A 13,782-nucleotide genomic window follows, 5' to 3' on the forward strand; every position below is an offset into this window, starting at 1 on the left:
TACCAATTATTATGGACTAATATGTGATAATACCAATTATTATGGACTAATATGTGATAATACCAATTATTATGGGCTAATATGTGATAATACTAATTATTATGGATTAATATGTGATGATACCAATTATTATGGATTAATATGTGATAATACCAATTATTATGGACTAATATGTGATAATACCAATTATTATGGACTAATATGTGATAATACCAATTATTATGAACTAATATGTGATAATACCAATTATTATGGACTAATATGTGATAATACCAATTATTATGGGCTAATATGTGATAATACTAATTATTATATATTAAGATGCGATAATAGTAATTATCATAGGCTAATCTTATATAAACAGCTATATGTCTGTTTGTCACCATATTTTCAAACTATTTCCTCAGAAACTAAGGGCCTTAAATGATTAGATTTTTATGGAACATTCTTTTATGGGTCTAGCCAGTTAAAATAGTTTTCAAGGTGTCAAAAATGGACCATAATTAAAAAATATCGTTTTTTCCCATTCATCTCAGTTTATTTTTAATTAGTTCATATGCGTGTCACGTTGGTACAGTAGTAATGTCACCAGCTTTGAATTCTACAGTTTCAGTTTCGATTCTAGGCAGGCTACGATAATCGGCTGAAAACCAGAGCAGTCCTCATCCACCTTTCTGCAGCGTGCAACAATGTTTGGACAAGAGAACTCAACAGCTGTCACACTCTGCTAAAGTGCTGCAAAATACTGCACCCCAGCATGGTCTCGGAGCCAACACAAGATCAATTGACAAAAACTCTGAGTAACCATGCACATTACCTCAGGATGTCTGAAATCGAAATTCCAAAGTTTTGCCAGGTTTTATTTAACCATTTTTTTTTATCTAATCTCTACATTAATCAAATTCTAAAACAACTGTGGCCGTATCTGTGCATGTTTGTTTCTCGCATCTAAGTGACTTACACAGTAGTTTAGTTACTATTAATTGATTATTGAAATAAAAAATGCATAAAGTACTAAAGATGAGCATTCCAAAAATTACAAAAATAATTGAACTACAAAACTAAATCTCCCAGCATGCATTTCAATTTATTCATTAACAACTCATCCACAGTTAGTTGTTGAAAAAAGTAATTATTTTGTAACCTTTCGAAATTTGAATTTGAATGCATTTGAATCAAACAAGTACTTCAACAGAATATGCTTTGATGAACTCATAACACTTGTGCCTCCTTCAGTGTGACTAACCCGAAAAGCAGCAAAATCCCATCCATTCACTGTTGTAGCCCCAAGATGCCGGAAAGCCTTCTACTCTAATAATTTCTTCTCTCGGATTGCTAGGCTTTGGAATTCCCTTCCTGACTGTATTAAACTGCAGAAGTTCAAATGTAATGTGAACAAACATCTGTTACATGTAACCAAACCCCCACCACTGCCCTCCCTAGATAACTCTGCAACAAAACAGGAAGTTTACTTAATGCAAGATAGCCGCTCAATAAAGTTGCTATTTCACTTAGCTTTGTTTTGTCCTCATTCCGATACTAATTCATGAACATAACATGGTGGCAGCGTGCTTACGGAATTAATACCATATAAGAAGAATGGCAGATTGTCAAATAACATGTAAGCAGTATTCCTTTAGGTTTTAAATTCTGTTATGTTTTTTTTTCGTCTTCTACTCGGTTGCTCCCACATAGATATATTACTGACATGCCCTCATCTCATCTCTACAGTTACTTATTATTATTATTGTTATCATTATTATTACTGGGTTGCTGTTGCAAGTAATTCTTGCCTACACTTTTTTCGTTTCATATTGATTAAACAGAACATGCCTGTCTCATAGTGATGTCCACCGAAGAGAATATGGCTACTGCAACGGATATTGTCTCCTTGACTGGTGATAGGTCCGGCTTACACATCAGGGTCCCAGAACAATTCATATTTGGTGGGAATAAGGCAGACTCTTGGAAAATCTTTCATAAATGATGGTCTAACTACTCATGATTGACAGACCTGGACCATAAACCATGAGAAATTCAGGTTGCTATACTTCAGAACTGCCTGAGCGATGACGCCTTGAAAATATACCAGGACATGCAGTTTGACACCCCAAGGACTGAGCACACTGTTGAGGACATACAAGCACTGGAGGAGTATTCCATCAGAATTCTCAATAAAAATTATGAGAGATTTGCATTTCATCAGAAGAAACAGGTTGAGGGAGAGACCTTTGACAAGTTTTACAATGATCTAAGAGTACTGTTGAAAAAGTGTAACTTCTGCGCTCGATGCAGTAATTCACTTCTGCGGGACCAGATTGTAGAAGGTGTCTGTAACCAAGCAAGATCTGCTAAAAATACAAAACCTCACTTTACAGAAGAGTGTAGACATATGCAGAGTGACTGAAATGGCCTCAAACCACAGTCAAGGAATGCGACTAGATACAACCGAGGGATAAGGGTACATAGAACCAGCTGAGTGGAGGAACTAGTCTCCAAAAGAAAATGCTTATTTTGTGGCTATACATGCGTCAAAATGCAGCAGATGCCCAGCCCATGACAAACTGTACCATGCATGCAACGAGAAGAGACAGTTTGAATTCAAGTGTTCCAACATGATGTGAAAACAGTGATACAACACATGAAAACAAGTTGTAGCTGCATGACGAGTACATCAACTAAACACGTCAGCATCAGAGGATGAAGAATACACCTACTAGGTGAAGGTGATAAATCCCGCAAAGACAAAACAGGCAAAAAAGGCCAAATGCCTTATGCTTCTGAATAAAAAAGTTATTTTCCAGATTGACACAGGGGCATCTATTAAAACTCTCCCTAAAAAGTTTGCCAAGAGGATAAAATCTTATAAATTGATAATGCGGAACAAATACTGAAGAAAAATGAAAAAAATCCAAAACACAACAAACCTACTCAGTGGAATTTGTAATTTTCAAAGATGAGGATGACTGTCAACCTTTGCTTGGTCTGCAGGCGAGCATACAAATGGACCTTAGGAAAATAAAACAGAAGAATTTCCACCACATCGCAGCAGTCACCATAGAAAAAAACTATAAGGAGGTGTTTGATGATCAACTCGGCAAACTGCTGGGTGTTGCCACTTTCCAGCTCAAGCCAGATGCAATACCAGTTGTAATGCCTAATCGGAGAATTCCTATAGCCATACGTTCTGAACTGAAAAAGGATTAAGTCAACTGATCAAATTAGAAGTAATTAAATCAGTAGAAAAACCCACTCTGTGGGTTAACCAACTTGTCATCACAAGAAAGAAAAATGGGATAATGAGGATGCCTGGATCCTCACGAGCTCAACAAAGTACTCATGCAAGAGCATTACACCATACAAATTCTTGAGGATGTCCTTCATGACATGAAAAATGCAAAAATATTCACAAAAGTAGACCTATCATTAGGATATTGGCATGTTGAGCTCGATGATGCATTCAGTGACCTGACCACCTTTCAAACATGCTTTGGCTGATACTGTTGATGGTTAACATTTCGCCTAAACTTCTCAGAGATCTTCCAAAGAAAGCTGAATGAACAATTTCAAGACATTCAGGGAGTTATCATTATTGTAGATGATCTCGTCATTTATGGGAAAGACCAAGAAGAACATAACCGGCAGCTCCACAAACTATTCCAAAAAATGCTAAACAATAGGAGTAAAACTTAACCTAGAAAAACTAGAGACCAGACTAAATGTGATCACTTTTATGGGACATCGCATCATCAAAGATGACAATGGAGTCGACCCAGAAAAAGTGAGGGCTATCACTGATATGCCAGCACCAGGAAACATTGGAGTTCTCTGCAGATTCCTAGGAATGACAAACTATATAGGAAAATTTATTCACAAATCTTGCAACAATGACAAAACCCCTTCAGAACCTAACCAAGAAAGAGGTTCCGTGGACATGGTCAGATTTCCAAAAAACAATTTTCAACATTGTAAAAGAAGCAATCACAAACTCACCGATCCTTATGTACGACGACCCCCACAAGAAACTGACTCTTGAGAATGCTGCATGTGGGTAAGTGTTAGGAGCAGCGTTAACACAGGTTGGCAAATCAGTTGTATTTGCAAGTAGATCCCTATCAGATGCTGAACAAAGATAGGCACAAATTGAGAAGATGCTGGTAGTTGTATATGGCCTAGAAAAATTTCACTACTATACCCATGGAAGAGAAGTGACTGACCACAAGCTCCTCATTTCAATCAGCAAAAAGCCCCTATCAAAAGGCACCAAAACGGCTACAGAACTTCCTGCTATAGGCCCAGCAATATAAGCCAGGGAAAGCTATCCCATTGACAGATATGCTGTCACGAGCACCAACAAACATGCAAGAGTTGGAAGAAGTAACGTCAGTGAATAATCTGACAATGCAGCCTATACAAGACCACAGACTTGCAGAGATTCGCCAAAAGAAGAGTCCAACATGAGAAAGTAATCATTAAAGAGTGGCCAGATGATAAGAAAAAGCCTGCCCAATTCGACCAAACTGTTCTTTGATTAGAGAGATGAACTCACTGTACAAGATGGACTAATACTGCGAGGACAGATAATAGTCATACTGCATGCTATGCGGACCGAGATGAAACAAAAGAACATGCCGGCCATTTAGGCATAAATACATGTCTGCAAAGAGTGAGGGACCTCATATTTTGGCCAAGAATGTCTAAAGAGATTAGACAATACATTGAAGCCTGTGGCACTTGCGCAATCTATGCAGACCACCAGCCAGCAGAAGCACAAAGCATAGCATCAGTCCCAGAAAGACCTTGGCAACAAGTAGAAGAGAACCTCCTATCATGGGAAGGAAACAGCTTTCTGATCACAGTGGACAGACATAGCAATTTCTTTGAAATTGACAAACTGGATACACCGACATCAGAAGCTATGATTGAATGCATGAAAGTGCATTTTGCACACCATGGAATTTCAGCGGTATTGACCTCCAACAAGAATCCCCAATTCTCATCATACACATTCAGAAAATTTGCAAGGAAATGGCTGCTAAAACAAGAAACAATATTACCAGGCAACATCCAAGCAGCAGTAAAAATCAGCAAACGCTTCTGCAAATGCAAAACATTGAGAGAAGATCCATTCCTAGGACTGTTGAACCTATGCAATGCACCAACCAAAGAAGGACTAAGCACCAGCCGAGCACAAAGATTCTTTGGTAGGACAAGGTCAACAGTGCCAGCTGTTGAATTAAAACTTGTCTACTGATACTCTACTTGTCTACTCAACTGATGAAGCATGGAAAAAAACAGGACAGGAGATTCAGACAAGATGTAATGGGGGAAAGAACTAAAAGGCCTCAACGTCGGTGACAATATTCAAGTCTAGACATCCAATCCCTACACAAGAGAGTGGAGGGAAGCAACAGTCTGAAAACGAATGACTGGTAGATCATGTCAAATAAAGGCAAGTGATGGACAAATACATGAATGAACAATCCACCCTTCTCCAGGTTGTCATTCAAAACCCTGTTCCTACCCCTCCCACCTAAGAAGAAAACAAAAGGAACAAACACACTCCTTGACAGGTGTGTGTGTGGGGGGGGGAGATGTTACATGTAACCAACCCTCCACCACAGCCCCCCCTAGTTCTCTCCCCTTCCTAGATAACTCCTACAAAAGAAGATTACTTAATGTAAGATGGCCACTCAATAAAGTTGCTGTTTCATTTAGCTCTGTGTTGTCTTCATTCCGATACTAAACCATGAACATAACAATCTCGCTTCTCAACTCCCCACAATTCTCTGTAAGACATGATCCCAAAATAGCCCCTTATGTTCCGACTGGCAATATGCCTTGTTAGGAATGGAAAAGAGTAAAATTCAATTTTGACTTAAAGATTTTTAGCAAAATTTTAGAAACTACATTCAATCATATTACAGAAATTAAAACAATATTAGCTTTAAAAAATTAGGTGCTTATTTAGAATTACACTTATTTCAAAACAAAAACACAGAAAAGTCTTTATATTACACAGATGCAGCTGGTAGCATAGCTTCTCTATATCTCATTCCCTATCATAAGTGGTTACGTTTCCAACACATTTCCCAGATCAGCAAGATCAACATGCCTCACTTCTAGATCTATTTCTGACCACAGTTCCAGATGATTGTGTAATGAATGCTGATCACGCTGCAAGAATCATAGAAATCATTCTAAATTCTCGACCCAAAACTGAAGAGCCATTGCTCAAAATGACAAGAAGGCTGACTGGGAAGGCATCAAGGATCTCATCAGAGATTTTTTCGCTTCCTGCTGAACAATGCGCAAAAGAGACCACTGAATGGTTCAAAGTGGCAATTGAAGCACATGTTCTCACACAGAAAGTCTGTAGCAAACCCCACTCTCCCTAATGGTTTACTTCTACTTGTGCAGCTGTCATTGCTCAAAGGCAGCATGTATACCACAGATTTAAATGACATAAGTCATACAAACAGACAAAAGTTTATAGAAGCTAGAAGTAATTGTAAGAGAAAAATAGCGACCGCTAAGAGAGAATATACCGAAACCACCAGAAAATGCATTGAAGCATAGAAATTAGGAACCTGTGATTTCTGGAAAATCTTCAACAATGTAATAAATAATGGGCAATCGACAATTCCCCCACTATCCAACAATCATGAGGTTGTTTCCATGGCAACCAAGAAGGCTAACATGCTTGCCAATCATTTTGCTTAATACTCCACATGGGGCCCAGCAAACCACTCCCTCCCTGATTTTCCTATGTGGAGAGACGCCACGCTTGATCTGAAAATCACCCCTTCTCAGGTGCATGATATAAAAAACTAGACACCTCAAAAGCATGTGGACCCGATTTCATCCCAGCTGTGCTATTAAAAAAATACTCTGCTGAAGTTGCTCCAGTCCTCTCCAAGCTTTACAACAAATGCCTTTATGAATCTTGCTTTCCTGACTGCTGGAAAACTGCTTCTGTGATACCAGTTTACAAGAATTCTGGTGAAAAAACTGACCTAGTAAATTATCGCATCTTATTTTTTGCCAAAATATTTGATTCTATAATCAACCAAGCTCTAGTCCATCACCTTACAGCTGCTAAACTTCTGATCAACCAATAATATGGATTTAGGCAAGCCCGTTCTACAGCAGATATCCTAACTGTAATCTCTGAATGTATATACCATTCACTGAACAAAGCAGAGGAGGGTAGAGCAATAACCCTAGAGATATCTAAGGCTTTTGACAGGGTTTAGCATGATGGTCTTCTCAGAAATATCAGATCATACCATATCACTCGACAAATACTTGACATAATTAAATCCTTCTTAAATAAGAGAAGAATCCAGGTTGTCCTTAATAGTTATATATCTAAATAATATGATATAAATGCGAGTGTACCTCAATGGTCTATCCTTGGACCTTTATTATTCTTAATATTCAGAAATGACCTCCCTGATTAAATTGTCGCTGAGATGAGTATATTTGCTGAGGACACCACACCTATAACAAATGAAGGAAAAACAAATGAACACATATCTAAGGAAATGGCAGAAACACTAGAGGAAGACCGCCAATCTGTGGTGAAATGGGGACAAAAATAGATGATCACAGTCAATGCTGCCAAAACTAAGCTTGTTTCCTTCAATAATTACAAGAAACCTTTTCAACCTAATAGCTAAAGATACATTACCTGCAAGTACTTCTTTCAAACTCCCCTGCTTAACGTTCACAGGGAATATGAGTTGGAACAGATACATTGAGAGCATTGACAGGGCTGCTGCAAGGAAGGTGGGCTCTCTCTCTTCCGTGCTAGAAAGTTACTTACATCTAAAAGTATCTAAAAGTATCCTGTACCTCTACAAGGCCACCATTCACCCATGTATGGAGTATTGTTGTCACATTTGGGCTGGTGCATCTGCTACAGGTCTCTTGCTCCTGGACAGGGTTCAAAAGAGAGTCACCAACCTGATAGGTCCTGAACTGTCATGTAGGCTTCAGCCTCTGTCCTATCGATGAAATGTTGCATCCCTCTGCCTGTTCTACAAGTATTTTAATGGTGGATGCTCCGACGAACTACAAGCTCTTGTACAACACCGACATAAATATCTCCGACAAACCCGACAAGCAGCAAAGTCCAACCCTTACACAGTAGAGATCCCTAGACGTAAGAAGGCCTTCTGCTAGTTTCTTCTCCAGAATTGCTAGATTTTGGGACGCCCTTCTGGGTTCCTGCTTTTCCAACTGTACTGACATGCAGAAGTTTAAGTGTAATGTGAACAGACATCTTGGTGCTCAACTCTCTACATATCATCCCTGCAACTTATGTCCCCGATAGTAGCCCCTTACATCAAAATGGCATTGTGCCTTGTTTGGGGTGAAAATGGAATAAAAAAAAAAAATTTTAATAAAAAAAAAATTATATACGTACTCGTCACAGAATGAAGATGTCATATTCCAAAAATCATATAATTTGATCAAGTCTTTTTTTTTACTATTTTTATTAAGAAAATCAAATTTTATGAGGAAACGAGGGGGAGACCGAGAGCGGCCATATTGTTTTAAATTTTTGCGAAAATTCAATGGCAATAATTCAATTCAACTACAAAGATTTTGTTTGTATTAAAAATAATTAAAACTTTAATCGCTAAAAGTCGTAAAATTTGATTTTCTTAATGAAAAAAACATTACTTTATAAATTTACATTATTTTTTGGAATATGACGACAACGTAACGAGTGCATACATTATCTGTTCTTCAGATGCGGCACTTCCATTTCTCGTTCTCTTTCAGTGAAGGAGAAATCTTTCACGACTGAGACAATTTTTATTTTTGTACCTTTTCTCCACATTAAAAAAACGACCCTGGTGTCTAACTCGAATTTAGGAAAACTTGTCTCCGGAAAACTCGTACCCGGAAAACTCGTCCCCTTTCGCTAGGTAGGAAAACTGGTCCCTTATTGAATAAAGAGCAATTGAAAACACATTTTATGACCGTTCTTAAAGGAGATATTGTCTTTAAAAGAGAATACACCTCCCATAATATTTTTTTTTAATATTTTTACTTGTTTACTGTTCTTTTAAAAAAATTAAATTAATTTTTCTAAGTTTTCATTTCCTACCTAGCTTTTGGTGTTTCAACTTATTTTAAAGAGTTTATGTAGTTAAAAAAAAAAAAAAAGTAATGTCGAGTGTTACTTATGAACAAAAAATGTCCAACATAAGAGGATCACGTCTTAGGAGTCTCGATAATTGCTCAAAAATAGAAAATTAAAGAGGTAGATATAGTTTTAAAACGGGTCCCCTCCAAAAGCATGTGGACCCGATCTTATCCCAGCTGTGCTATTAAAAAAGTGTTGAGCCGAAGTAGCTCCAGTTCTCTCCAAACTCTACAACAAATGCCTTAATGAAGCTTGCTTTCCGGGCTGTTGGAAAACTGCTTCTGTTGTACCAGTATTCAAGAATTCTGGCGAAAGGACAGACCCATCAAATTATCGCCCCATTAGCCTCCTCCCACTTTTTGCCAAAATATTTGAGACCATAATTAACCATGCTCTAGTCCATCATCTTACAGATGCTAAAATACTGACTGACAAACAATATGGATTTAGACAAGCCCGTTCCACAGCAGACATCCTAACTGTGATCTCTGAACGTATATACCATTCACTGGACAAAGCGGGGGAGGGCAGAGCGGTAGCTCTAGATATATCTAAGGCTTTTGACAGGGTATGGCATGAGGGTCTCCTCAGTAAAATCAGATCATACGGTATCACTGGTAGAATACTTAACATAATTAAATCCTTCTTAGATAAGAGAAAAATCCAGGTTGTCCTCGACGGTCGTACATCTAAACAATATGATATAAATGCTGGGGTGCCCCAGGGTTCTATCCTTGGACCTCTATTGTTCCTGATATTCATAAATGACCTCCCCGACAACATTGCCTCTGAGATGGGTATATATGCTGATGACACTACACTCTATGGCAGGCACGACAGGAAGACGAATGAACACATTTCTAAAGAAATGGCAGAAACACTAGAGGAAGACCTCCAATCTGTAGTGGAATGGGGACAAAAGTGGTTGGTCGCGTTCAATGCTGCCAAGACTAAACTAGTTTCATTCAATAATTACAAGAAACCCTCTCTACCACCCATAGCAATGGCCAACGACTCTTTATCTGAGAGTCCATCTTTCAAACTCCTTGGCCTAACGTTCACAGGAAACATGAGTTGGAACAATTACATTGAAGGCATTGCCAGGACCGCTGCAAGAAAGGTGGGCTCTCTCTACCGTGCTAGAAAACTACTAACACCTGAAAGTATCCTGTACCTCTATAAGGCCACCATTCGCCCATGTATGGAGTATTGCTGCCATATCTGGGCTGATGCATCTGCTACTAGTCTCTCGCTCCTTGACAAGGTTCAAAAGAGAGTCGCAAACCTGATAGGCCCTGAACTGGCATCTAAGCTTCAGCCTCTGTCCCATCGACGAAATGTTGCATCCCTCTGCCTTTTCTACAAGTATTTTAGTGGTGAATGCTCTGACGAACTGCAATCACTTGTGCCCCCACGACGTGAGCACCCTCGACAAACCCGACAGGCTGCTAAATCCCACCCCCACACTGTAGAGATCCCTAGATGTAAAAGATCTTTTTACTCCAATAGTTTCTTCCCCAGAACCGCTAGACTCTGGAATTCCATTCCAGGTCCCTGCTTCCCCAACAGTACTGACGTGCAGAAGTTCAAGTGTAATGTGAACCGACACCTTGCTGCCCAAATCCCTACATAGTACCCCAGTAGTTGTTGCCCCTGATAGTAGCCCCCTACACCAAAGTGGCAATTTGCCTTGTTTGGGGTGAAAATGTAAAAAATAAAATGTAATAAAAAAAAAAAAAAAAAAAGAAAATAAATTTGTATATTTTTAGGTAATAATGCACATCCCATAATATTTTTAAAAATATTTTTACATGTTTATTGTTTTAAAAAAAAATTAAGTTGATTTTTCTAAGTTTTCGTTTTCTATCTAGCTTTGTAAGTTTTTGGTGTTTAAACTTATTTTAAGGAGTTTATTTAGTTAAAAAAAAAAATAACAAGTAATGTCGCTTTTTTGTATTTGTTTTTTTTTTTTGTTTTTTTTTCTTCTAAAGTATGCATTACTTCTAGCTAAAGTTAATACATAACCCTAAAGGTATTACTTCTTAACCAGCTTTTTAAACGAGTTAAAAATAACCAGACTTTTTCAATTTGATAAAAGTTCCATTATAGCATATTTATTATGGGGTGGAGCTGGAACGGTTTAACATCCCAGCTCAACCTAGATAAAGGCAAAAAGTATCCATGCATTAACATGGGAGGGGAGACTATCTTCAAATACTATCCTAGTCCGTGAATGGGGCAATGGACTTATACTAAGTAGATATTAATAAGTCCTTCTCACCTTTTTTTTTTTTATTTTTTTATTTTATTTTATTTATTTATTATTTTTTTTTAATGGAGAGTAGATAATGCATGTGGATGTGTTATCGGCAGCTCCAGTAATTCTCGTTTCTCCTTTTTTGTCCTTCAGTCCTCATTTCCAAGGAGTGATTTTTCTGACAAAGGGCGAAGAAAAAGCTGCTTTCCAGGTTGGCAGTACTTTGTAAAGAGTAGCCTGAGATGTCGGAAAATTTCTGTTTCTATGTCTCTGCTTGTGGGCATGTCACTAGTAAGGGTGCTGGAGGTAAATGTTTCATCTGGGCTGACGTTACCCGCGTGATAGTCAGGGACCTGAACCTTGGATTAACCACTAAGGAGGTTGTCCTATCAGCAGGTGCAAAGTACCGGGGCTGCTGTATTGCCATTTGGTGAATGGATTCTGGACCATACAGTATTTTCTGGTAAGGCCTCTCGATGCCATACTAGTGGGTAATTGCTACGGCTTTACCTTTTCATGTGCCACAAAAAAAAAAAATTTTGTGTATTTTTCTCTCTTATTTTCTCTCTCTGTCCTGCTCCAACCAAGTCTACCGACCTGTTCCACAAATCCCAAAACCTCAATCATGACAAATCTCCAAAAAAGAAACAAGAATAAACCTAGAACCCCATCTACCAACGTAGACCCTTACTACCAGGTCTCCTTCTCCAACATCAGGGGCCTACATTCCAACCTTCCAGAGGTTGAAACACAATTACAGATGACGAAACTGGCATAGGGCCAACCACTTCTCTAGACGAATTCATAATTAAAGGATACTCCAACTTAACATATAAATCTGACCCCCAAGATCGCCATGAGCATGGAATATGTGCCTACATCAAAGATGGCTTTCCATGTGGTAGGGATATCTCCAGAGAAGACCCTAATTTACCTTATATGTGCTTCTGGGTTGCACTAGCTTACACCACTGCATTTATATTTGCCCTCTATCGCCCTCACAACAGTGGGGTTACTATCTTTAAGGGTATATCTAAGAAAATTGACCACATCCTGTCTGCTCATCCTTCGGCTAACATTCACATTTGCGGTGACTTCAATGTCCATAATGTGGAATGGCTGACCCACTCAAATAAAACCGATGACGAGGGGAGGTTTTGTCATGATTTTGCCATTGCCTATGACCTCACTCAGATTGTTCACGAACCCACCCATGTGCCCGATACACCCAGTCAATATGCAAGCCTCCTAGATAGACCTTTTCCTCACAACTTCCCCTGAGCTGTGTTCATGTTCCGTTCTATCTCCCCTGGGATCCTCTGACCACTCTGTTGTAGCAGTTAAGATAAAAATGAAATGTAATAAAAACAAACAAAATGCCGGCAACTAACGATAAAAGAAAAAAAAAAAAAAATGCCGGAAATTATTCTCTAGGGTAGATAAAGTAAGGACTTTATAAAAAAAAAAAAAAAAAAAAAAAAAAAGGTTAGAACTTTTTAACAATAAAAAAAAAAAAATGTAAACTAAATATTTCACACATTCGACCGTAACGACTTTTATCCTATAACCACTCGACCAAGTTATCCGGAAGTAGAAATCTTCTTTCACACTAGAAAGACATAGGCCAGCAACCAGTTGACAAAAAGACGTAGGACGTAATCTGTAGTGCAAAAACGTTAAGTATTTTTTATTTTTTTTTTATTTTTATTTTTTTTTTTAACTAATCCTAAATGTTTTTTTTTTTTTTTGTATGTTACCTTGTTTTTTCGTGTTTCATTTATGTATTTTGTCTGTATTCTCATGTCTTGTCTGTATTCTCCTGTATTATCCGTCCCCCCTCATTCTACAAAGTTAAACGATAAAAACAAACAAAATGCCGGCAACTAACGATAAAAGAAAAAAAAAAAAATGCCGGAAATTATTCTCTAGGGTAGATAAAGTTAGGATTTTATTTAAGTAGTATACTTAATATATACTACTACTGCAAGCTTGCATGTATTGTAAATGCCTGCTTCTTGCTGGCAAATCAAAACATCTAATATAGTTAGCCTTATGTTCAAGTACATTCGAAATATAATAGAAACAGTTACTCATGAAAACGAACCTCCTAAAGTAAAACCTTGAATAATTATCTAAACTCGAATGTAAATTAATATTAAACCGACTTTACAAATTGATAATAGTTAATTATTGGATTTTAATTAATTATACAGTGAAGCTCTAATGATTTAAACTCGATAGATAACGACAAACTTCCACCCATTAATATGGGAGGGGAGATTATCATCAAAAGTGTCCTGAATTGTTAACTTAGCACCGGACTTAATACTTAGATATAAATAAGTCACTTGTCCCCATTCCCCTC

At 37.9% G+C, this 13,782-nt stretch overlaps 2 protein-coding genes across 6 annotated transcripts in view; one reads left to right on the plus strand and one right to left on the minus strand.

Moving 5' to 3' along the window:
* Positions 1 to 13,782, minus strand: part of LOC145293120 (annexin A4-like) — a 113,848-nt gene that overhangs the window by 91,533 nt on the left and 8,533 nt on the right. The gene's annotated exons all lie outside the window — the stretch shown is intronic.
* Positions 4,694 to 5,254, plus strand: LOC145292759 (uncharacterized). Its single transcript, XM_080138796.1, has one exon. The coding sequence runs from the start codon at positions 4,694 to 4,696 to the stop codon at positions 5,252 to 5,254; it is 561 nt and encodes a 186-aa protein (XP_079994922.1).

This window comes from Euprymna scolopes, chromosome 14, assembly GCF_053919585.1.
Source record: "Euprymna scolopes isolate OS-2025 chromosome 14, ASM5391958v1, whole genome shotgun sequence".
NCBI classification, from domain to species: Eukaryota; Metazoa; Mollusca; class Cephalopoda; order Sepiida; family Sepiolidae; genus Euprymna; species Euprymna scolopes.